Source organism: Eumetopias jubatus, unplaced genomic scaffold (genome assembly GCF_037043125.1).
Source record: "Eumetopias jubatus isolate StellerSeaLion01/CBP00866 unplaced genomic scaffold, mEumJub1_p1.0 scaffold_4, whole genome shotgun sequence".
NCBI classification, from domain to species: Eukaryota; Metazoa; Chordata; class Mammalia; order Carnivora; family Otariidae; genus Eumetopias; species Eumetopias jubatus.
Genome location: NW_028274810.1, coordinates 152,067,662 through 152,094,155, shown reverse-complemented (window position 1 = coordinate 152,094,155; position 26,494 = coordinate 152,067,662). Strand labels below are relative to the sequence as shown.

The following is a 26,494-nucleotide window of genomic DNA, read 5'->3' as shown; positions in this document are numbered from 1 at the left end:
AGGTTAAAGTTACAGTAAGCAGTTCAAGCAAAATGCATATTGCTTAGATTTTAAAGCAAGCAATTCTGATACTGTTTAATTAAAATGAAAGTACAAATGTGAAGCTATTGTAGAAACATTTATAAACACTCCTTGGGAATACTCACAGATCAGCAAGTAATGGAATAACTGACTTAAAAATAATGGAAGGGTGATGTTATATGTAATGTTTGGTGACAAATCCAAAAATATCTTTAAGAGATGTAAAAGAACATGAAGACATAGTTTTATTATTCGGAGCTTGAAAACCTAGCAGCAAAACAAACTATTTGCATATAATGTAGTACAATGAGCATTTGTTCATAAAATACTCCCAAAGTCTTGAAACTTTATACAGAAACCAGAATGGAATCCATTAGGATGAATGATTCAAAGATGTCCAGAGTAGCTTATCAAGAACTGCTAGATACTCTCACCTGCATCACTGAATTATAAGCAAGCTTACGCAAAACTGTGTTCTGGGTAACTCACTCTTATGGCTCCCCAATAACAAGCTCGGATAAGGCAGATCAAACCTAAGAGATAAGCAATTGCCCAAGAAACATAGGTTGCATGAAATCGCCTTGCAAAATCTTGGGTGCCAACCTAAAATAAAAAGCAATATAATAACAAAGATTACAAACTTCAAGCAAATATTTGCTTACATAGCTTGTGTTGGCTTACATATGATTTTTATAAAATATATCCCTGAGGCCACAATATTCCTATGAAATATGAGTTGATGAATTTGTTGACTATCACTGGCAGAGTAAAATTTAGGACAATACTGCTAGTTATATTAACTATAAATTTTATGAAATAAAAAAGCCCATTTGAACATGTTATTTCTATAAGTAATTAAATCTGTAATCTAAACTCCTTAGTGTTGTATGATACAAGATGGGTGTTTCTAATAATATGGGACCAGGTGGGACAAAGGAGAATGGGAAGTCAATGGTAGCAAAAAAGATCAGTAACTCCTTCTCAGTGCCAACTACTTAGCTTCGGTCTCCTCTAAAAATAAGCCATCCCCATAATGGTAATAAATCTGTGCTTAATTTGAATAAAGAGAACGGTTTTTCAGACCTCCATAGCTGACTGACTATTGCTTTTGCTTTGGTATGGCACTAAATAAAAACAATGGGCCTTTGTTAAATGGGTGGTAAAGCCCCCAATGTCAAGGACCTTTAGAGGAGTCCCAAAACACCATTTCACGGGATGGTCAAGCTCCATTAAAAACAGGTCCGTGGATTGGGCTTCAGATTGCCCACAGTCCTTCAGAAGCTTCTGGGACTGGGATGACAGGGAGGCAGGCTCTCTGGGGGTCACTGAAGGTTGTCCCAGGCCTCATCATTTACTACTGATAAAAGTTGAGGAGAAAGAATTCTAACAGTGAGTAGAGTAATACTCACAGTTAATCCAACTCCAATGAAAATACATATCATTCCAATGGTAATATATGCACAGCAGCGTCTTCGTGGAAGTGCACTACCCACTGAGGAACTGCAAAGTCATGAGCAAAAGAGAGCATTATTTACATGCAGTTTCTCCCTTTCATCTTTGTGAATACTCCTCTATGGCTCTAGTGACATATGTGCTTCCGTTTCTTTCTTTAATTTGAGAGACAAGAACATGCCTAAAAATGCCATTTTTAATGAGTTAATATAATCATAAATGGTAAATTATATTATAGTGCCTTGAACCAAAGTTCAAGCCTTGGTTATTGACAGTATCCACAAAAGAACCACTGTGGTCAATAATGATCTTCCAAGATAAAAATACATTTCAAAAAATGTATTCTAGGATGGAAAATATGTGCTATCTTATAAATAGCACTTGATTTTTTACAGTTATAACAGTTAGTATATGTTTACTATAGAAAATTTGGAAAATAGAGTAAGGAACAAAAAGGAAAAAGAAAATTACCTATAATTCCACTACCATAAATAGTCGCTTAGTGTTTTGGCATCTCTGCCTTCAGCCGGTTTGTTTTGTTTTGGGGTTTTTTTTGGTAATTTGCCAACATAGTATAAGCATTTTTCTGGTCATTAAATATTCTCTAATTAGAATTCTGATGGATGAATATAACATAATTTAACCAATTCCCTACTAACTGGATGCTCAGAGTTTTCATTACTACAAATAATGCCAGATAAACATCATTTAAAAGCATTCTGCTTAGTTTTCTTTGTTTCCTCAAGATAAATTTTTAGAATTAGGATTACATAATTAAAGAGATTTCAAAATCTTTTAATACAAATTGCAAGAAGCCTATGCGAAATTCATAAAAGCATATATTGTTACCCCACTTCTCAACTGAAGTTTTAAATCCAATAGTTTTTATTTACACTTTTAATTTTTGTAATTTTCAAAATGGTACAAATATAGCAGAGATCACACAGCCAAATTCGCACTTCCTTCTTTTCCTAAAGCAGAAATACATAAACACATCATACAGGAGGCACTGTATTAGCAGACAAGATAATGAAGTATCTGATTTGCTTTTGTATGGCCAGTGTCAACATCACGGCTGGCACACAGTAGTTGCTCAAGGAATGTATGCTATGAGTAAGTGGAATATAGAAATGCATTACTTACTAGGCATACTTTAGAAATGGGCTATTCCATAGAGGTTAATTTTGCATAACAGAAAAAATGGTTTCCTTTAAGCTCCAAATCTTTTTTAAAAATTGATGAATAATGTTTCAAATATATATCCTAAATACTCCTGAATTCTTGAACTGAGACATAAACATCTGGGTAACCTGGAGTCATCATCAATGTAGTGTGCAGCTTGCTATCTGGAGTTACCAGGACATAGGAGATTCATTGCCTTTACAGTTAGTCATAAACCACTTTTAGTTTTAATTCTTCTGCCAGCATTTGGTGGTTTTCCCTGCCTTTACACCTCATAGCTGGCTGTCGTTTCTCATTTACCTGTGTATATGCCTCGGCAGTATGATCTGCCATGGATTCCAAGCCAACTCAGTTTATTAGAATTACGTATTAAATAAGTCAAAAGGTCCTAAGTGACTATTGGAGCAGCTTTTCTGTGAACCAAAGAATCCACTTTAGTACATTAATTTCAATGCATGAATTCTCCTTAGAAAACCCAGGCTCATTTTTCATCATCCAGCTCACACAATCACTACCTCTGGGAAGTCTTCCCAGAAAAGAAATAACCTACTGTTACTCTACAACTCAACTGCCGTATTATCACAGGGATAAAGTAATGAGCAACAAGCACCTACTCCCTAGATTAAGAAATCTCGTGGTATCTGCATCCAATATGTAGTACTGTTTTGCATGTGCTAAACCTCTGTATGTGTATGTGCTCAACTATGCCTGTGACTTGCCCTTTTGTGTTTGCTTAATACTCTACATGAGACTCTTCCACACTCCTATGTGGAGATCTAATTCACTCATTTTCAAACTATCTTCTGTTATATGAAAGTACCAGTTTACTCATTCTCCCTGTTAATCGGCAGTCAAGGGTTTTTTTTTTCCTTAAGTTTTGGCTATTATAACAAAGCTGCTTTGAACACTCCTTTATGTTTCCTATGTACATATGCAGGAATTTCTCAAATATATCCCTAGGAACAGAATAGCTGGGTTGTACTGTAGACATATCTTCAACTTTAATAAATGCTAAATTTATATCCTCACCATCTTTATATGAGAGCTTCCAGTGTTCCACCCACATCAACACTTCAACACTTGGTATTGTTTTCATGCTTGACAATTTCATGGGTGTGAATGGTATTTTGCTGCAGTTGTTTTTTTTTTATTTTATTTTTTTAAGATTTTATTTATTTATTTAATTGACAGAGAGAGACAGCGAGAGAGGGAACACAAGCAGGGGGAGGGTCAGAGGGAGAAGCAGGCTTCCCGCGGAGCAGGGAGCCCGATGCGGGGCTCGATCCCAGGATCCCGAGATCACCACCTGAGCTGAAGGCAGTCGCTTAACCAACTGAGCCACCCAGGCGCCCCTGTTTGTTTGTTTGTTTGTTTTTTAAGATTTATTTATTTATTTGTCAGAGAGAGCACAGAAGCAGGGGGAGCGGCAGTCAGAGACAGACTCGATTCCAGAACTCTAGTATCATGACCTGAGCCAAAGGCAGATGCTTAATGGACTGAGCCACCCAGGTGTCCCTCGCTGTGGTTTTAACATGATTTCTAGCAAGATTGAGCATCTTTTCCAATGCTAGTTGCCTACTGGTTTTCTTTTCTCTATTAATTGTTTGTTCATACTATTACTCCTTTGTTTTGGGCTGTCTTTAGCTTACTGACTCACAGATGATATTTACACAATCTGCATACTATTTGAGGAAGCTATCTATTCTGTTTATATCTTCTTTTAGTCTGTGGGTTTGTTTTTTTATCAAGATTAACCTTTACTTAAAAAGCAAACAAAAACCATTACTAAAAAAATAGTTTTAAAATATTATGAAAACCCATGAAAAGAAGACTCAACATAGGTTCTAAACCTGATAAAAGTACATTTTAGAAAGACTATTAATGCTAAACTTCTGCCAAACGATGACCTTAAAATGCCAAACATGAAACAATCTCTTAGGACCATTTTTCAAATAGATAATTTGTCCCTAGCTTGGCCATCCCTTCTTTAACTATACACCAAAAGTCCTGCTGAAAGTATGCAGTTTAGCTGATTTTACAATAGAATGTAACAATGTAAACAGGTTCTTGATGTTGACAATGTTACCAAGGGTTTGTTGTTGTTGTTGTTTTTTAATTTTTGGATCTTAAGAGTTGGTCACAAAGGTGAAGTATTATCAAGGCTCTTTTGTCAGTTCTCAATCATGTCTGACTCATCCATCCTTCAAGTAACATGCAAGGCTCAATAGTTTTCAAGAGGCAGAAGCCTGAGGCAGTTTAATAGGATTGTGGGGCGCCTGGGTGGCTCAGTCATTAAAGCGTCTCCCTTCGGCTCAGGTCATTATCCCAGAGTGCTGGGATGGAGTCCTGCATCGGGCTCCCTGCTCGGCAGGAAGCCTGCTTCTCCCTCTCCCACGCTCCCTGCTTGTGTTCCCTCTCTCGCTGTTAAAAATTAAATAAAATAAAAAAAATAGGATCGTGAGGTGAACCCATCTGAGTAAGAACTTTATCCAGCCACTGGCTGGGGGCATGCAGGTGGAACTCAGTCCAGCAGAGGGTGCTAGTAACATCGTGATAGAGGTATTCTGCGCCTGACCCTTTACAAAGTTCAAGCATACGATACACATTTTAGTGAGTTCATAGATTGTCTCAAAACCATGGTTCACAGTGTGCCAATAACTGAGCAAATTCTTGGTTATTAAAAATTTTTAAACTACACCCACTAGGGATCTTGCAAACATTTAGTGGGGTGAAATCAGCTCAGCTCTGATTTGGCACAAAGATGCTACTGTTGCTGAGGATTCTAGCCTGTGGTTTTCAAAATTCACTTTTAAATAACATCTTCTGATAACGAGTTTTTATTCATGAAATCAATGTAATGTAAGGTAATTCTAATATAGTAAAAATTATCAATATTTTCCTTTCAGGTTTGTGCTTTCTTCTGCCTTGTGTAGGAAATTCTTTCCTACCTGTCTTAAAAATATTTTTAAAATCTTCTAAAAGTATTAGAATTTAATTTTCATACTTATGTCTTGATCTACAAGAGCACAGTCCTTATAATAATCAATTTTTATTTTACTTATTTTGAAGTCATATTATGTGGTGCACACAAATCCAGAATTTATGTGGGGTTTTTTGTTTTTTCTTTTAATTAATTAATTTATTTCTTTATTTTAAAGTAAGCTCCATGCCCACTGTAGGCCTTGAACTCATGACCCTGAGGTCACATGTTCTACCAACTGAGCCAGCGAGGTGCCCCCAGAATTTATGCTTTTGATGAAGTGACCATAATAATAACTCTTTTTACCCTAAAGCATATGAGATACTTAAGGTACCTGCTAAAATGCTATAATAGAGACATCCAGAATACAGTAGCTTAAAAAGTTTATTTCATAGGGCGCCTGGGTGGCTGGCTCAGTCAGTTAAGCGTCTGCCTGCAGCTCAGGTCATGATCCCAGGGTCCTGGCATCGAGCCCCGCTTCAGGCTCCTGCTTCGCAGGAAGCCTGCTTCTCCCTCTGCCTCTGTCTGCTGTTCCCCGTGCTTGTGCTCTCTCTCTCTGTCAAATAAATAAATAAAATGTTTAAAAAAGTTTATTTCTCTCGCATATAAGAATTCAAAGGTAAATGTACAGTTTAGGGTTGCTAGACCCCTCTGTTTTGTGATTAACTGCTATTGTCAGACAGCACGGGTGACAAGTCTTCTGCTGCAGATGCTTTTTCCAGCCCAAATGGAAGAGGGGAAAGAGAATTAAGAAAAGTTTTGCCTTATCTTAAACACATGACTACAACCTTCTTCAAGAGAGGCTAGAAAATGTCGTTAGCTGGGTGGCCAGACTCTGAAAGTTCTTCTGGTACAAGGAAGAAGAGGGCAATCTGCTCTTTTAACTAATACAATTATTTTTATGTTGGTTAGAGTTTGCATGGTATATCTTTCCTTTGGTGAAGGTTTTGTGATTTGATCCTTTTTCCCTTTTTTACTTGCATCCTATGCTCTCGTATTTCATGAGTTTCTTCTTCAAACTGCACAAAACGGACTTCAGTCTAGTTTGATAATTTCTGTCAAGCCTTGCTGACAGATTCTGTCTGATTACATATATTCTGACAGCTGATATATATATGGATTATTTCTGCTCTCTTATTTTGGCTTTCCATGGTTTCTGTATTTTCTATGATTTTCCACCCTTTTTTCTAGACTTCTTGTGGGTTGACTATGATTCTTTTATTTCATTTTCCACCTACTATTTAGAAAGTTTTACAATTTATTTTTACTATTTTAGCAGTCATGTGTAAAATTTAACATACATAACATTTAAAAATTAAAATCATTTAGTAAATCTTCCTCCTAACAAAAACAGGAATCTTAGAAAGCTTTAACTTCAAATATTCTGCCCCCATCTTATATGTTCCTGTTCTCCAATATTTCAATTGTTGTATTTTTATTTCTCCAAATTCATTAGCATTAATATTATCATTACTGTTGTTTTTGCTATTTTATACAATGTTCCTGATGACTGTTTACAAGTTACAAGTTCACCTTTTATTGTTGCCTTGTAGAAATTTCTTCTGGGATATTTTTCTATTTTCCCTAAGTTTATCGTTTAGTAGTTTCTTTGGTGAGGGTATCAAGATGGTAAATGTTCTGGATTTGTTGTTGTTTGTGTTCATTGGTCTGCATTTGAAAATACCTTTATTTTGCCTTCATTATTCTACTGTGGCTTAGATTGGTCTATAATACCAGTTTGACAGTTAATTTCTCTTAATACCTTTAAGTACTTTTAAAATTTATTTTTGGGGTTCCATTGTTGCTGTTGAGATGTTTGTTGACAGAACTGTTATCTTTTTTTACAGTCAAAATCTGTCTTGGGGAGCCTGGCTGGCTCAGTAGGTGGAGCATGCAACTCTTGATCTCTGGGTCTTGAATTTGAGTCCCACACTGAGTCTGCAAATTACTTAAAAAAAAAAAAAAAATCTTTAGAAAAAAATTTGTCTTTTCTCTCTCTGCTTTTAGTATCTTCTCTTTATCTTAAGTTTTCTGCAATTTCACTATAATGCATTCGCTTATTTTGGATGGATTTCACTGTTCTTTTCAAATCTAAGGGTTCATATCTTTCATAGATCTGAAAATCCTTAGAGATTAGCTCTTCAAAATGCCCCCTCTCATTCTTTGTTTTTGCCTTCTAGATTAGATATATTTCAGATGCTCTCATATATATTTGTCTTAAGATTACTCTCACCTGTGTGTCCCTGATGGATTCTGGGTAATTTACTTACCTCTCTCTTCTAATCCACAACTTCAGTTTTCAGCTTCATCTGCTGCTTTACCTGTCCATTGCACTGTAATTTTTGTAAGTTTTATTGTTTCTTTTAAAATCTACCTGGTGGTTGTTTTAGTTAAGTAAATGTTTTATTTTGAGACAACTGTAGATTCATAAGCAGTTTAAGAAATAATACAGAGATCTCAAAATTTTCTTATGCAATTTCTCCAATGGTAACAACATCTGGCAAACTACCAGTTATAGTATTATAACCAGGATATTGGCAGATACAATCCACTGATAGTCAGATTTCCTGCTTTACTTATACTCATTTGTGTATGTGTGTATTCAATTCTACGCAATCTTATCACATATGTAGGTTTAAGTATCTATCGCCACAGTCAAGATACAGAACAGTTCCAACACTACAAGGATCCTTTGTAATCACACCTACGTCTCTCCCACCTGCCTACCCTCTGCACCCACCACCTTGTCACTAATCTGTTCTCCATTTCTAAAATTTCACCATTTCAAAATGTTACATAAATGGAATCCTACTGTAGGCAACCTCATGGGGCTGTTTTTTTTTTTCACTCAGCATACATTCATCCAAGCTGTTGCAGATGTCAATATCTCATTCCTTTCATTGCTGAGCAGTATTTCAAGGTATGGAAGTACCACAGTTTGTTTAACCATTCACCCATGGAAGGACATCTGGGTTGTTTCCGGTTTGGGTCTATTAAGAATAAGGTTGCTATGAAAATTTGTGTACAGTTTCTTGTGTGTGCTTGGTCATTTTTTTTTATTTAAATTCAATTAGCCAACATATAGTACATCATTAGTTTCAGATGTAGTGTTCAGTAATTCATCAGTTGTGTATAACACCCAGTGCTCATCACACATCACAATCCCTCTTTAATGCCCCTCACCCATTTGCCCCATCGCCCCACTGACCTCCCCTTCCACAACCCTCAGTTTGTTTCCCAGAGTCAAGAATCTCTCAAAGTTTTATCTGTTTTCTCATTTCTATTTTTAAAAACATTTTATACATGGCTATAACATATTCTGTATCTAATAATTATATCTGAAGTCCTTGGGAATCTAATTATACTGTTTGTTTCTGACGCTGATTCTGTTTATAGTACCTTGTTTCCTCTAGTGGTTGGTAGTTTTTGTTGAGAATTTATTTTGGCAGTTCTTAACGTAAGAAATCCATAAGAATGGTTTAGGGGTGGCTTCATCCACAGAGAATTTTCATTTCCTTTACCAAGCTCCCTAGAATGATATAAACCCTAAACCACTTTAAATGTATTTCAGAGACTGGCTTTTCCTAGACCATATAAATGAGGTAAAATATAAGGCTCAAACTCACTATTCTTATAAAATCCCTACTTTATAATATTCCTTTTATGGTGGATTTTTTCCCCACCTACTCTTTTCATGAAGAACAGCCTTAAGGACTTTTTCTGGGGGTAAGGGGATGGTAGTCCTATTCACCTTCTGCAAGGCCAAGGCCTTCCTCTCAGTCTTCATCTGAACATTGAAACCCAAGGGCCTGGATCCCCAGTATCGGCAAATACTCTCAGGATATTTGAAATGACAGCAATAATTGTCCTTTCCTCTTCATTTCTGGCCCATGGGTATCTTAACTTTCATATGAACTGAACTATGCATTTAAAAGGATATTTGTTATAGTTAACTAGTCTTTCATATTACTGGATGTAAAAGTCAAAAGCCTCTAATATACAAAATATGGACAGTAAATCTCCCAAGAGGAAAAAAGATCATGCAAGACTTCTCAAACATCTAACTGTTCACTCTTCAAATTATTAACTTTTCCCTTCACAATACTCCCCTATGGACCACAGGCCTTATAAAGGACATCTGAAAAATGAAGATGGTGCCAAGCAATGTTTTTATAACACAACTTTCAGATGAGGTAGCTAGGGAAGGTTTTATTAGATGCAGCTTAAGGGCAGGATAAGATGTGAATAGATGAGAAAGTAAGTAAGTCATCTTAGCAGATGACAGTGACATTGTTCAGGTATGAAAAACGTAAGAATTTTGTTCAAGAAACAAGCAGCAGAATAACATTTCTTTCAGAGATGAATAGGTGAAGAGTAGAGTAATAGAAGCAAGGGCTGTATGAACTAATTTGGGAAGTTAAGGAGGGGTTTTCCAGGTACACAGGAATGAGAAAAGGACCAGCCAAGTCATCCCAGGCCCAGTAGGATGAGATTTAGGGACAGAAGCAAGAAACGGTATTGTATATTTATGTAAGTAGAATTTGTTGAGAATGGCACATAGTGAGTTGTGTGTTAAGGTGGAAGAAAACATAATAAAGATATCACTAGAGAGATTAGGCAAATACCTAAGTCTGGAGGGTTGTATACACCTCGCTAAGAAGTTTGGAGTTTGATTTTGGATTTTAGGCAATGGGCCTGTAATACTCCATATGGCGTATTTATTTCAATAAGTAGAATATGTCCTTCCTCAGGATACTTTATATGCCACCATATATAGACAAACCTAGGATAACAATGAAAATAGCACCTCATTGTGCAGTATACAACCTGCATAACTGTACATCATGACCATGAATTTTGGAGCTACTAAAAGATTTGGAGCCAGAGAGTTTAAAATCATATTTGTATCCAGGGCCATTACTCTAATAAATAGAAAAGAGAAAAGCAAGACTGAAGGCCAAGAGATAAATTAGAAAGCTATTACAACAGTCCTGGAGAGGGATCCTAAATGTATGAACTGAAGTAGGAATAGAATAAGAGAACAGAATGGAAATGTCAAGAGAGAATTGATAGGACTTGTTTCCATTTGGATATGGGAAATAAAAATACATTCAGATTTCGGGCTTGGTCAGCTGGGTAGATGGGATAACATTCATTAGAATAATATATTCATCAACACACAAGGAAACTTAGTTTGCAGAGTGGAAGGAAGTTGAATATCTGGGTTCGAAATGCCTCCAGGTTGAAATAACTATAGGGAAAATAGTGAATACAGATTGAATATTTATATCTGAAGCTCCAAAGACAGACTTGGGGTGATTTAGTAGCATTTTGGTTGAGATTTAATGGCATGTAGGACAGAGGAAACCATGAGAAAACCAAGATCTAGTGTGGTCAAGTTGCAACCCTGGAGAATAGCAATATTTAACTACTTGAAAGAGAAAGGGAAGTCAACAAAGGAAATAGCAAAGGAACGTTCTCAGAGTGGGAAGAAAGCAGGAGAAAGTGGTACCTGGAAACCAAGAAAAGAACAAATTTTAAGGAAAAAAACAGGATGATCAACAGAACCAAATACTTACTACAGAGAAAACAAGCCGGATGAGGACTGATCAGATCTATTAGAATTTGCAATTGGGGTATGAATTTTGTTAAAGCAAATTCAGTGACCTAGTGGGGATGATGGCTGATTGCATTTCACTCCAGAAGGAATCGGTGCCATGATCAAATGAAGGGATAAGCACTGAAAGGGAGAGCCCTGCCTCCCTCTGAGGGGAGAAAATGAAGTACGCATAGACACAGGTAGTGTATAGGCAGGCAATTCAAGACGAAGGAGTTCACAGATAGCCCCAATCATATCGGGAGACAGAAGGCAACTCATCTGCTGAGGCTGAGTGAGTAGTGTAGTAGGGGTGGGAGCTGAAGAGGAACGGGGAGATACTGTTCCTGGAGATAACTGCTTGGGAGAACGGGAGAGGGAGTTAATCAGGGACACTCCAAATTTAGTATCAAGCAAGGGTTTCAATGAAGTGTTAAGCTATATATTTGTAAAGAGATAACCAATACAGAATTTTTTTTCAGATGTCAGTTATCTTGGTAAAGGAAGGGAGAAGCAGTGGCCATACTGATCCAAGATTGATGGTTGGAAAAGTAGATGGATATGAATTTCAAGGGATGAAGACTCAGCCAATCTAGCAAACCTGGAGTCTCTTTATATCTAATATGTTCAAATTGAACTTAGCATCTGTCTGCCAGACATAGTTCTTCTAAATGCTATCTCAGTGAATAGTTCTATAGCCTCTCAGATATAAAGTCATCCTCTACCCCCAATCTCTCTCATACCTTCACATTCAATCCTATCTATTCTGTTTCCTTAATACCACATCTACATTTTGACTCCACTGTACCTCTGCACAGGTAGCTCCTACAAGGAACGTCCTCTTTTTTACATCATTTTTACATTCTTACTCATCTGTAATAACTTCCTTCATATACCACCCCCCAACCAGAAGCCTTCTCTCAAGTTCCCTTTCCCCTCCCCGATCTGGGTTAGGGGCTCTTGAAAGCAGAAAATGCAATGTGTACCTCTTTCAAAGGACTTAAAACTTTATTATAGTTGACTATTCTCTTCCCTATAGCCACAAGAATAAGTTCCCCGAAGGCAAGGTTACATCTTTTATTTCAAGCACCCAGTACCTAGCATAGGACTATTTACTCAATTCATGGATAACTGTAAAAGAAAGCACTAAACAGCAAAATAAAAGTAAGAGTCCACTATTGTTTAAAATGTCAGGAGATGATCCATAAAGGAGTATGTCAGTGATACAATAATAATTATCATGGATTAAGCCGCCATCTTTATCAGTCTTAGGTCTATTATAATAATATAGTTCAAGTAACCCTTCTGAATGCTAGGACTACCACTCCTGTCCTGCAGTGGCCACAAGCTGCCCAACTAACTGGAAAAACAGCCTCACCTTCAGCTACAATCACCCCAGGGAGAAAGAGTGGTATGAAAAAATGGTCTTTGGTCTCTGGAACCACTGGAGGAAGCTTTCCTGCACGTGTTTTGTGATGGTTTCATAGTAATGACTTAGTAACCCCTGTAATTTAAACATAGTTTTAGGATATTTTATACTTGTGTTTAAAGAAATAAAATTCCTGGAGCGGCACAGGGTTAAGCATCTGACTCTTGGTTTCAGCTCATGATCTCAGGGTCATGGGATCAAGCTCCACTTCAGGCTCCCTGCACAGTGTGAAGTCTGCTTAGGATTCTCCTCCCCTCCCACTGCCCCCCCCCCCCCGTGCTCGCTCACTCTCACTCTCTCAAATAAATAAATAAATCTATTAAGAAAATTTAAAAAAAAAGATTCCTTAGAATCTTAACAGATGACTCATCATTTTGTTATGAAGAAGAACATTCAAAAGGAAAACAAATGTAGATACAAGCCATGAGTGTTCATGTGATAACAGTATCTTTACTCAAATAAGTAACGGATGCCCTGAGTCCTCCCATGTTTAGCATGTGATTCCAATTCCATAAATGTTCCTTTAAGAATGATTTTAAGCAGACTTATTCCATGTGCATTTCTATCCAAGTTGTTCCTTAAGTAATTGATATAAATTCTTCTTAACATTAATACACTGTCTTGTGATATTTTAACCCATTATAGACTATCAAGACATTCAACGCTTCTTTATTATTAGTAAAATATCGCCACTGTTCTAAAACAATGACCCAAGCAAAATCACGTAAGCAAAATCCTTAACCTCTCTAACAGTTCCTCATCTGTAAAATGAGGATCACAATTCCTGCATTCCAGGATTGCTGGAGGGATTACAGCTAATATATCTCTGTATATAAAGTAACCACCACTGTGCTTAGCAAACAATCTACTAATCACAGGAAGTTTCTGCTTCTTATTTTCCACAGAATTCTTATTTATTTACTTATCTTAAATTTTTTAAGATTTTATTTTTTCTAGAGAGGGAGAGAGAGCGCGCACACTAGGCTAGCATGTTGTATGCACACAGAGGATGGGGCAGAGGGAGAGGCAGAGAATCCCAAGCTGACTCGTGCTGAGCGCGGAGCCCCACACGGGATTCAATCTCATAACCCATGAGATCATGACCTGAGCTGAAACTAAGGGATGCTTCATGGATTGAGCCACACAGGCGCCCCTTCCATAGAATTTTTAATCCAATTTAATGTTCTTAGTGAAGATATTTGCCATTTAATTTTTTCCATTTTTGTGAAAATATAGATAACACACAGAAATATTTATCATTCACATACATATTCACATACTTGTGTGGGGGAGTGTCTCTCAAGTATATATTTTTCTGTATATTATTTGGGGTTATCCACTTTGCTTCTCCATATAGACTTCTACTGAATCCAACAAAGTTAAGAAATCAGTTGATTAATTTCACAAATAAATTTTTAAAAAAGGAAATGTCTGTTCCTCTGAAGCCAAAAATATGCTGTAAAGAAGTTATTCTTGGGGCGCCTGGGTGGCTCAGTTGGTTGAGCGACTGCCTTCAGCTCAGGTCATGATCCTGGAGGCCCAGGATCGAGTCACGCATCAGGCTCCCTGCTCAGCAGGGAGTCTGCTTCTCCCTCTGACCCTCCCCCTTCTCATGCTCTCTCTCTATCTCATTCTCTCTCTCAAATAAATAAATAAAATCTTAAAAAATAAAAATAAAAATAAAAGAAGTTATTCTTACAGGGCTAGATTCAGTTGGAATTAGATATAGCAGAGATAAATGGAGAGATTTTGTTACATATACACTCTATTTAGATACTTTTCAATTCTTTTCTCCTAGAAATCGTTCTTAGGATTTCCCCAAATTGATAAGGTGTTTATCGTACTAGGGATCACACCAATTAAAATATGAACTCATATTTTCGGTTTCAAAAGTTGAACTGTCAAAACACTGCAGTTTAATTTCCTTAGTTTAAGTTACAATTCACACATATTAGTGGAGAACAATCTCTAAATTAAAAGTTTATCAAAATAAATACTGTGCAGAAAGAGTTAATATATAGCAGCCCTGAGATAGCTATACGTAGAAAGGTCTGCTTTCAGGATTGACCCTTGGCTGGCATCTGTGAACCTAAAATTTCTAAAACGTTCCCACAATTCCCTACCTGATAAGAGTGGCTCACTGTGCCCATACTGTTTGTGCAAACAATATGATTTATGCTGAATACCTGCTTTCCTTCTGAGAGTTTAGAAATTCGGTATGTGCTATGCAATAGGTGCCTCTGTGACCAGCTCCAACAATAACCTTGGACACAATCTCTAATGAGCTTCTCCAGGAGATAATATGCACCTGGGTTGTAACAATTCCCTGCTGGAGGAATTAAGCCCTTCCTGTGTGACTCTATAGGAGAGGACTCTTGGAAACTTGCACCTGATGTCCTCCAGACTTTGTCCCATGTGCCTTTTTCTTTTGCTGATTTTGCTTTGTATAATAAATCATAGCTATGAGTACAAATATATACTAATTCCTATTAATCCTCTTAGAAAATCACAGAATCCTGGGGTGATCTGGGGAGCTGCCACAAAATATCTTTAATCAAAATATCTTCTATTTTTTCCCATTTTTATATTGCCTTTTGTTAATTTCCTTAGGTACACTATTTAAGAAAAGAGAAAAATATACTGAATAGTTAATATAGGTAAATAATTATATAAACTTTGCTATCAGAGAATAATCTCACTAGACGGGGCACAAAAAAAGCTAACAACTATCTAATTATAAACCTCCAAACATGGTTTTTCTCCTAGATTACAGCCCATTTTTTAAATATAAATTTTAGATTATTTGCAATAGATTATAACCTCTTAGGACATTTGTAAATCCTCACCAGGTTACTGGTAATAGTAATTTCTTCTTAGAAATTGATTTCCCTTTGGAGAGTGATAATCAAGCCCAATCATTTTCATTTCAAAATGGAATATATTAATCAGTTTAAAGATATCTTTTTTTTAGTTTTAGAAAACATAAACATATTAAACATATATTCATCCCATAGTATGTCTTCAAATCAAAATCTACCAAAGTGAGAATTCTGCTCTTTAAATTGTTCTCAAGTACCTCCAGTACCATTTCCAATGGTAGAGAAACTTACATTTTTTTGCAGTGTGGGCATTTTGCCAGAGTGTTGAACCTCAGTTCCATCCACTGTAAATAAAAAGAAAAGATTGAAAAGAAAAACAAATGAAAACTATCCAATCTGATAAGATGTTTCTTTTAGTTCAAATGTTACCAGGGATCACAGCAGAAGCAACCCCCTTCTCACCGTTATAGAAGCTTTCCCCCCTCAACACTTCTTCCCCTCCCTTAAAATAAAGTTTGGGATTCTCCTCTCCAACAGTTCCCATGACTTGTCCAAGATTCTGACGCAATCTAGGTTGGCTTTATAATGAAATCTGAACGTAATGGTGTAATTAGGGTCATTTCTTTCAGTTTTAGGTCTCAGTTCATTCCCAAGGAATAAAAACATATTTCATGGGCCTTCAAAGATGTTTTGCCTTTAAATCTTCAGGACTAAGGGCGCCTGGGTAGTTCAGTGAGTTACGCATCTGCCTTCGGCTCAGGTTATGATCCCAGGGACCTGGGATGGAGCCCTGAGTTGGGCTCCCTGCTCCGCGGGGTGTCTGCTTCTCCTACTTTCTCTGCCGCTATCCTCCACCCCTGCTTATGCTCTCTCGTGCGCTCTCTCTCTCTGTCACAAATAAATAAAATCTTTTTTTTTTAAATCTTAAGGACTAGCCTTTTAAATATATGGATATTGAAATTCATTACTAAAATGCAACTATTTATAATCTAATTATGTGGGAAACCCACAAAGTAAATAAACTAAACAAATAAGATAGAGAGAGAACTCAAGTCAGTCAGCTCTCTCTGTCCTTCCTTGCTTATTCTATGTAACAAAAAGATACTCTTTCTATGGTGCAAATTTTCTTCCCTGTGAATGTAGGTAATAGAATGAACTATCCTCCTTGTTATTGAGATACTTGAAATGGTTTACTGGTTGTGGGTTAAAGTCTTTGAGAGAATGTGTGATATAAATTTAAAATAAATCTTAACCACAAAATGTATATTTAAAAGTGCCTTTTTCATCTTCCATTTTGCTTGCTTTTCTATATTCTTCTTGCAAAGGGTCTGTTTCCTTTATGGTTTTAGAAGAATTCCTTTTAAGTATTTCAGTTTTATCAACAAAACAACTTTTCTTTTATTTTTTTTTTAATTTTTTTTTTTTTAAAGATTTTAGTTATTTAATTGACAGAGAGAGAGAGACAGAGAGAGAGGGAACACAAGCAGGCGGAGTGGGAGAGGGAGAAGCAGGCTTCCCACCGAGCAGGGAGCCCAATGTGGGGCTCGATCCCAGGACCCTGGGATCATGACCTGAGCCGAAGGCAGTCGCTTAACCAACTGAGCCACCCAGGTGCCCCACAACTTTTCTTTTATTAAAATTAATTTTTGTTTAGGATTCCAAATCATTCATGTCTCTTTCCATAACTTTCCAACTCTAGGTATAGTAAGGCTTCAATAAATTGTATATATCCAAATGTTTTCCACACAATAGATGATAACTTTCAGAAAGTATTTGATACATAGGTTTTTTTCTTTTTTAATTTTTAAAAACTATTAACTTAAAAAAAACAAATAAATCTGGGTTTTCCTAGACTTCTCTTTCTTCATTTTTATTTGACACCTCAAAGAAAGTTAGTTAAGCTGGAAATGATCTCTCAGTCACAGTAGGCACAAAGAGTCTCAAGATAAATGGAACTTCACATGAATGTTCACTCTCTTTTCAAAAAAATGATTATTTTTCAACATCTGAGAATGCCAAACCAAGGCTACATTTTTTGTTCAAGCACCAGTAAATCGTTCTTTCATACTTACTTTGTACAAGTTAATGTATTGCAAAACTTATTCTTAATAGTAAAAATGTCAGAATGTGCTAAACAAAGATTTCTAGAGTTCTACAGAATATTAAGTGAAGAATCCAGAAATCTTACTACTTTTTTTTTTTTTTTGAGAGAGAGAGAACATGGGGGAGGGAAAGAGGGAGAGAGAATCTTAAGCAGGCTCCATGCCCAGCAGCACAACCCTGAGATCATGACCTGAGCCGAAATCAGGAGTCAGATGCTTAACTGCCTGAGCCATCCAGGAGCCCCTTTGTTATGTTATTGTAATTAGTTTTAGGACAGTTGCTGAACGTGCAAAGTCATTTCAAATTTTATTTATAAATAACAAATTTAAGTTCTTCATAGTTAAAAGAACCAAAGTAGTTAAGGAGGCAGCTATGAAACCCTTGAGCAAAGAGGAACTCAAAATCCAAGTTTGAAGGCTATTATGTTAGCATAGGAATTCCAGAATATTTAATGACCAACCTAAGGAGATGATTTAGTCCAATATTATCATTTAATAGTGCTCTTCATTTCAGCATAGATTATGCATGGTAAATTCAATTATAACTGAAAAACAGCTAAGACTTTATTATGTAAAGTCTTATGTAAAGTCTAGTAAATTATACAGCCAGTAACCTAACATATCAGGTTTTGTTATCTCCAAGTACTCACTTAAATGCAGCAAACTAAGAAAAGCATCTACTATTAGAAATAATTTTAAGAAAAACATCTAGTATTAGAAATAATTTTGTCATACTCTATTCAAGTGAATGCAAATATCTATGCTTGTGAAAGGAAGTTGACTTACTACTGTTCTTTAATCTAAACTGCAGCCTCTGCACCCTTAGAATTTTATTGCCAGAACTTCAATAGGAGAAAAAAACCAAAATTATCTATTTTCTTTATTTTTTTGAAGATTTTAGTTATTTATTTGACAGATAGAGACATAGTGGGAGAGGGAGAAGCAGGCTTCCCACTGAGCAGGGAGCCCGATGTGGGGCTCAATCCCAGGACCCTGGGATCATGACCTGAGCCGAAGGCAGACACTTAATGACTGAGCCACCCAGGCGCCCTATAATATCATCTTCTAATATATCAACGTTATAATGCTAAAGTTAAATTTACTGTAAATTTAACTTAAATGAGCCACCAAGGCGCCCCAAAATTACCTATTCTCTATCGGAAAGATTAAAGGCAACTACTCTAAAACTCAATCATTTTTAGTGGAAGTCATCTAATATTTGACTTATTTCTAACCATTCTATGTAACAAACTTAGTTTACCCAAGATGTATTTTTTTAATCAATCTTAGAAGTCCATAAGAAAGTTATACTGCTAAAAATGAATCATTTGATAGTACCTTACTGGATTTTATTTTTTAATGGACACAATAGGTGACTGGTATCATTACTTTGAATTATTCACTTTAAAACTATTGTTATTCTCTGCAATGACACCAAACCATATGTCCTGTGTCCAAATAAGGAAAATCTGACCCTGACTGAAGGAACTACACAGGCTCACTTCAGAGCAAAGTTTGAACCATCATCTACGATTCAGGTACATATTGTAGATTGTTTTTATTAGGGCATGCCAACCCCACAGTCAGGTATTGGTTGACAAAGCGTCTGCACCTGCCTTTCATCAGCAACAGAGAACACCGGCCCCACAGAAATGCAAAATTAAACTCCACTGTTCAGTGTCTTAAGAAACTTCTTTATTTTTCATGCAGGGCTAGTTAAAGGCTATGTATTCCCTTTATTCTTCTGGAAAATTATTTTCTAAGCAATATCCCTCAAAACATTATTCTGACTAGATGATGTTGTCAAAGTAGCTTAGAGGTTAAAAAGTATTTGTAGGGGTGCCTGAGTGACTCGGTCAGTTGAGTGACTGACTCTTGGTTTTGGCTCAGGTCCTGGTCACATGGTCCTAAGATTAAGCCCCACTGCATCAGGCTCTGTGCTCAGTAGGGAGTCTGCTTGGAGATTCTCTCCCTCTGCCCCTCCCCCACTCCTAAAATAAATAAATAAATCTTTTTGTAAAAAATGTTTGTAAATACTATATTAAAACTCTTCCTGGATAGTAACAATGATGCAGGCTAAAAGTGCTAAAGAATACACCTGTAAAAAAATTGTGTTTAGTTTTTTGTTTATCCTAGCAATTCCCAATGACCATGGAACTCTTTATTCACAGAACACCTATTATTATCCTATAAAATGAGTGTTCCATTGAATATACTTTGGAAAACACAAATCTAACTTTTCAAAACATCACCCATGGTTCCAGCCAGGCTGTGAAATGAAGAGTATGAATAGAGTGGATTTATAGTAAATTTAACTTTAGCATTATAACATTGATATATTAGAAGATGATATTATAGGGCGCCTGGGTGGCTCAGTCGTTAAGCGTCTGCCTTCAGCTCAGGTCATGATCCCAGGGTCCTGGGATCGAGTCCCACATCGGGCTCCCTGCTCAGCGGGAAGCCTGCTTCTTCCTCTCCCACTCCCCCTGCTTGGGTTCCCTCTCTTGCTTGGGTCTCTTTGTCAAATAAATAAATAAAATCTTCAAAAAAAAAAAAAGATGATGATATTATAAACAGAAGGTTGTTGAGGACACAGTCCATTATATTGTTCTTTTATCTTAATCCATGGAAATAATTCTTTCAGGTCACAGTATTCCAATAAACCCTCTCCTATGTGATCTTTTTTAAAAAATCATGAATATCTTTAATAGATCATGTTTTCCTCTATTCAGAGATGCTAGAAGTCTCACAGCTAAAATCCAGACTAATTTTAACTGCAGGATTAAATATTATGCATATTTATATTCTTATGTACAACTTATAATGTTTTTCTGCCCTTTTTTCACTGTTCCTGATTTTTTCGTATATCCTTTTCAATGTCACTGAACTTCGTAACTTGTCTCAATCATTTCTATGCCTTGTAAGGCAAGGCTGAAACAAGGTAGCGAAAAAGTAAATGAATCCTAATAGTTAAAAGCTTGAAGGACAAAGAACATACTACAAAGGACATAAGACTATTTGTGATCGGCATAATAATAAGGATAAGGCAAAGTTCTTGAGTCAGAATTAAGAGATCTGTGGTCTATTTATTCTTTATGACACTGAATATCTCTCATTAATCTGAAACTCTCAAAAGTAATAGCCACTCCACAGGTATATACTATGCTCCCCTAATCACCAAAAACTTTGGTTTCTAAAAATTTTTAAATCATCTTTAAATACCATATATTAATCCAAAACAGCCTTTTCTGCTAAAGAATTAAAGTTTTTAATCATATGTACTAATATGCTAATATGATTCACTTGCCTACACTAAATATTAAGTAATTAAGAGTTAGTTTTAGAAGTTAGTCTCTGGAATGCACATTACTTTAGTAATTTTCTCCTAGGGTGAAAAATCTAAATGCACAAATTTAAAGTAATAGAAACCATGTCACATACATATCTTTTAACCTCTCAATTTGGATCATTCTCTAGAATTCACTGCCAGATGATTTCAAAAAATTAAATATGAACTCTTTAATGTCTCTGATTTTCCTTTTTTCCTCATTCCCTTATCTACCCTATTGTCAGTATCTCTGAAAATCTTTATGCTATTCCCAACCATCATCTTCACTTTTCTGGATAATAAAAGCCAAACATCTAGTCTTGTTCCTCTGCAGGCTTGCCCTGATGCAATCCATTCTATACATAGCACTCTTATATACAGAATTATCTATAAAGCTCTACTAAGCTTTCCATTACTCTGAGAATAATGTCACTTCCTCTAGGCTAGGTAATTCTGTGTGTGCACTAAGAACACTCTGTTATTTCCTACTGTAGTCTAAACACATTTCATGTAATTCTTGTTTTAATTGTCTTTCTTCTCCAATTAGATTAGAAAACTCCATGAGGGCAGGAAATGTGCCCTCCTGTTTCCCCAGCATGTAGCCCAATGCCTGATATGCACTCAGTATATGTTTTTGAACATATGAAATCAGCTCACTTATATTGTGGCTATAAGATTATCCATGGTGAGGATTTAGAATACAAAATATAACTGAGCAAAATGCAAATGTAAGATAATTATGGAGGGAAGTTCTCTGAAGTAAATTGAAAAGAAATCTGTTTTGAAGATTTTAAAATGGTATTTCAAAATATAATTTGTTCACATATAAGAAAGAAAATAATAAATATATTTAACATATATTTAACTTAGTCAAATCACTTGATACCTATCAAAACCTACAGAGTCTATTACCCTACAATAAAGCAGTATAACCTTACGCCGTGCAGCTGCAACTGGGAGACTATTGGAGTATGTTAGCCCCGTTTGAGGAGAGTGGTGGGGTGGTTCCATGTGGGATGCCATGGGGCCAGTGGTCCCAGACCTTGGAGGTGTTCACTGAAGTTCAGGTGCCACGAGGCACTCACGCCCAAGACAGCCAGTATGGCCTGCAGAGCCAGCAGGTGGCACTGGCCCTGGGCGGTCGCAAGATCATTAAGGGCAAGCTCTTTGATTCTACAAGAGCTGATGAGGGAGCATGGACTTTGGAAGACAGAAAATGGTCCATATTGTTTTTACAAAGACAAAAAAAAGATGCAGCAAATTGTTGGACTTCTCTTCTAGAATCTGAATATGCAACTGATCCTTGGGTGCAAGACCAAATGCAGAGAAAATTTACATTAGAGAGATTCCAGAAAGAAAACCTGGTTTTGACTTCAGTGGAGCAGAAATCTCAGGAAACTATACTAAAGGTGGAACAGATTTCTCAAATCTTGAGAAATAACCACTACTTTTTTTTGCTGCATTCTGTGGATCCTAGCAGATGTTGCCAACTTAACCAAAGGAACAGATTATGTGATGGAAGGAAAATGTGGATACCTGCAGTTAACAAATTGCAAAATATCTTTAACTATGGTTCTAAAAATTGCATTCAAATATGACTTACATAGAAAACATCTTAAATACTGCGGAAACTATTCAACTGATAGAGAGTAACTTTTTTTGGACTTGTGTTTTTGCTCAGCATGAAGTTTCATGTGCTGTATTTTACTAATTTCATATTTAACCTGTATTTTTAATACAAAAAAAATTAGGGTATAGATCATGTGAAATGACTGGGAGGGAATCAGGGATAATTAAATTTTTCTTTCAGTAAGTGTAATGCAGTAATGTTCAATAAACTTTCCTAAATAGGAAAAAAAAAAGGCAATATATAGTAATTTTCAAAAAGAACTGTGTTAACTATTCCCACAAGCTATATCTAATTTATGTACTCAGTCACTGATTTAATCAATAAAACATAAATGTAAGGAAGATTTACCTTCTCCTACTAGATTGGAAAAATCCTAGCAATTTTGATTAAATGTAGTAAATCAGATGCATGCATTTCCATTTCCTTTCCCAAACTTGACTAAAATGATAGTAAATGAATTTAAAAATGTATTAATACCATAAGGATAAAGAGGACAGATGGCCTCCAATTTTTGGACACTGGAAAGTTAATGGAGACTTGGCAGCTGACTTAGTGAAAGGGATGCTGAAAGTTTACAGCTGTCTGCAGAGAGCTATGTCAACGCAAAGCTATTCACACTGAAGAAAGGCAGAGCAATTCAGCTCTTGGGGCTACTACGTGCTTTCCAAGGTGGGGCTGGGAGTAGTGACACAAACAGCACTATCGGCTATAAACTCTTCCCTACACACCACAAAACCAGAAAGCCCTCTCTCCCCAGTTCGTGCAAGAAAAGAAGGGTTTATTCTGAAAAGAAACTGGACTAGAAAGCTTATGAACTTAGAAACACCAGGCATTAGCAAAAGGCAAAAATAAAACATTCTAAAAAGGAATTAAGTTAAAGTCTGTGGTTTCGACAGTGGATGAGACCTTCTCCTCATTACCTTTCTTAACTCCTAAATGCTGTCTCCCAGGCATATCACTCACAAGAAACCAGAGGATTGTTCCCCAGAGAAACTTGCCCTCAAAGAAGACTTCTTGACATAAGTTATTCAAAAAATGAGAAAAGGGAGAAGAAAAAGAAGTGGAAGAGGAAGAAGGAGGAGGAGAGAGAGAAGGAAGGAAGGAAAGAAGCTTCACTCCTGCTGCATGGATAGAGCTTCCAATCAGTGCTGACCCTCAAATATAAATGAACTCTTCAGTAAAATCTCTATCACTAAAAAAAAAAAGTGGAGGGAAAACAGAGACAAGACATAAAGAAGAACAGTACCTCAGAAAAAAAACAGAATTAATAGTTTCAGAAAGATGCCATAGAGAAGAGAACGTTCTTTAGAAAAAGAAATAAATTAACCAGAGAACACAGGAAAACTCTTCAAAATTAAAAATCGAGTTAAATAATCCGAAATCAAAATTCTGAATTAAGTTTAGAAGACATAGCTGGGTAAGTTTCCCAGTAGGCAAAAGAAAAAGGCAAAACTAGAAAGAAAGTGTTTTTAAAAAGAAAGAAAGAAAGAAAGGAAAGGAAAGGAAAGAAATAGTGTGGACTCTAAGAGGGCCCACTGAGTACCCAGACAATGAGTTCAAACATATTCTCCCTAAGACACATCATTTTTAAAAATTTTTTAATTTGAGTATAGTTGCCATACAACGTCGTCGCATTAGTTTCAAGTGAACAACATAGTGATTCAACCATATGTTATGCTGTGCTCAGCACAAGTGTAGCTCCCGTCTGTTATACAACACTGTTACAGTATCATTGACTACATTCCCTATGCTGTGCCTTTTATTTCCATGACTTACTCATTCCATAACTAGAAGCCTGTGTCTCCCACTCCCCTTCACCACTCACCCCACTACACCCCTCCCCTCTGGAAGCTATAAGTTGGTTCTCTGTTTTTATGGGTCTGTTTCTGCTTTTTATTTGTTTTGTTTTTTAGATTCCACATATATAAGTGAAGTCATATGTTTGTCTTTCTCTATCTGACTTATTTCACTAAGCATAACACCCTCAAGGTCCATCCATGTTGCCACAAATGGCAAGGTCTCATCCTTTTTATGGTTGTGTAATAGTCCTCTGTGTGTGTGTGTGTGTGTGTGTGTGTGTGTGTATGATATCTCCTTTATCCATTCTAAGACACATTCTAATGCAATTTCAGAGCACTGGAGAAAATGAAAGAAGAGAGAGGAAAATAAAGAGGAAAAAAAAGTCAGATAGAAAAGACATGGAATCATGTCCCTAAACAATTAGCAAACTATAATTCTACATCTGGACAAACTATTAAGTAAATGTGAGATCAGATTAAAAACTATTTAAGCGGGATGCCTGGGTGGTTCAGTCAGTTAAGCGTCTGCCTTAGGCTCAGGTTGTGATCCCAGGGTGCTAAAATCGAGTCCCGCATCGGGCTCCCTGTTCGACAGGAGTCTGCTTCTCCTTATGCCTGCCACTCCCCCTGCTTGTGCTCTGTATCTCTCTCTCTCTCTCTGACAAATAAAATCTTAAAAAAAAAAAAACCTATTTAAGAGGGGCACCTGGGTGCCTCAGTCGATTGAGTGTCTGCCTTCAGCTCAGGTCATGATCTCAGGGTCCTGGGATCAAGCACCGCATCCGGCTCCCTGCTTGGCGGGGAGCCTGCTTCTCCCTCTCACCCTGCTTGTGCTCTCTCGCTCTTTCTCTCAAATAAATAAATAAATAAAATCTTTAAAAATAAAAATTAAAACTATTTAAGAAGTAAAACGCTGTCAAATTTATTTTCTTGCATCTTTTCTCAGAAAGCTAAGAAAGGATGTGTTACACCAAAAGGAAGGAATAAACCAAAAACCGTGAGGATGACACAGAATCCAAAACAGGAAAAGGAAAAAGGATTCCCTAGGATAATGATGAAGGGAAATCCCATGATGGCAGCTGTGTAGCAGGAAACATCAGTAATAGATTCCCTGATGTGTCTGACTATATTGATAGTAATTTTATAGTTCTTTAAAAGAGTATGGGAAGAACTAATGATTTGTACATAGACAATTAAACAAATTATAAAGGAGGAGAGACAATTATTCTTCTTTTTAAGTAATCTGTTTTCAACGTGAGGTTCGAACTCAAGACCCAGAGATCAGGATTTGGGTGCTCTACTGACTGGGTAGACCATCAGCCAAGCGCCCCAAAAGGAGGATAGACAATTATTAACAAATTCAAAAATTTTTGAAAGACCATACAGTACTGAAATATAGTATCCTACTTGACTCAGCTGTGAACATAAATTTACCTAATCATAAAAAAGGTAAACACTAAGTATTAATTGAATTAAAATATTAAAATTCTACTTGGATCATGGAGTCGAGAGAAGGACAATGATTGGGGGAAAGGGTGTTATGAGTGCTAAATCCTCAACCTGCATTGTACAGAGTAATAGGTAATATCTAAAATTGCCTAATCAAAAAGAAAAAAGGATAAGCAAACAACTTAAACACATGTAGGTAAATCCCAGGAGGGCAGCTGAAAGAGGTCAAAGTATCTGGGGGATGGTATTTAGGGATGACTCCTATTTTCCCTATAAGCTTTATAATCCTATTTGACATTGAAATTATATACATGAATTACTCTACTAAAAATAAAAATTAGAGGGAAAAAAGCAAATCATCTACACTTTCTTAAATGGGTTCATCTTTTCGTTTATCCCAAGACAGCAGATCTTGCAGTGGAAGACCACTGTGACCTCAGCCCTGCCCATGCTCACACTCTGGAAGTTTTCATTAATACTTAGGTTCTAAGGAAAATTTGTTGTCTCCTATGAAGGCTGAATAACAAAAGAAAATCTTCCTGACAGAGAAAAGCATTATGAAATCAACTTTTAAAAATCAAACTTAGGGTTAAAGTTAAAAGTAGTAAAACAAGAACTCCTGTAGCTTTTGCTTATATCCAACTACTTACACCAAAAAATTGGTAAATTATAATAAGAATTTTTCTTGAATCTAGAAACCACAAAGC

The 26,494-nt window shown here is 36.5% G+C and overlaps 1 protein-coding gene and 1 pseudogene across 2 annotated transcripts in view; one reads left to right on the top strand and one right to left on the bottom strand.

Moving 5' to 3' along the window:
- Positions 1-243: 243 nt before the first annotated feature.
- PIP4P2 (phosphatidylinositol-4,5-bisphosphate 4-phosphatase 2) overlaps positions 244-26,494 on the bottom strand; it is a 54,519-nt gene continuing 28,268 nt past the window's right edge. The window contains exons 5-7 of one of the 2 annotated variants that reach the window (XM_028112389.2): positions 15,771-15,823; positions 1,431-1,521; positions 244-624 (exon numbers count right to left, since the gene is read on the bottom strand). In XM_028112389.2, coding sequence (XP_027968190.1) covers positions 481-624; positions 1,431-1,521; positions 15,771-15,823 — 288 coding nt within the window. In that variant the 3' untranslated portion in view covers positions 244-480. Of the gene's footprint in view, positions 625-1,430; positions 1,522-7,397; positions 7,584-15,770; positions 15,824-26,494 lie in introns of those variants that run through there. The other variant, XM_028112393.1, reaches the window with a different exon arrangement.
- Positions 21,881-22,350, top strand: LOC114216091 (nudC domain-containing protein 2 pseudogene; annotated as a pseudogene).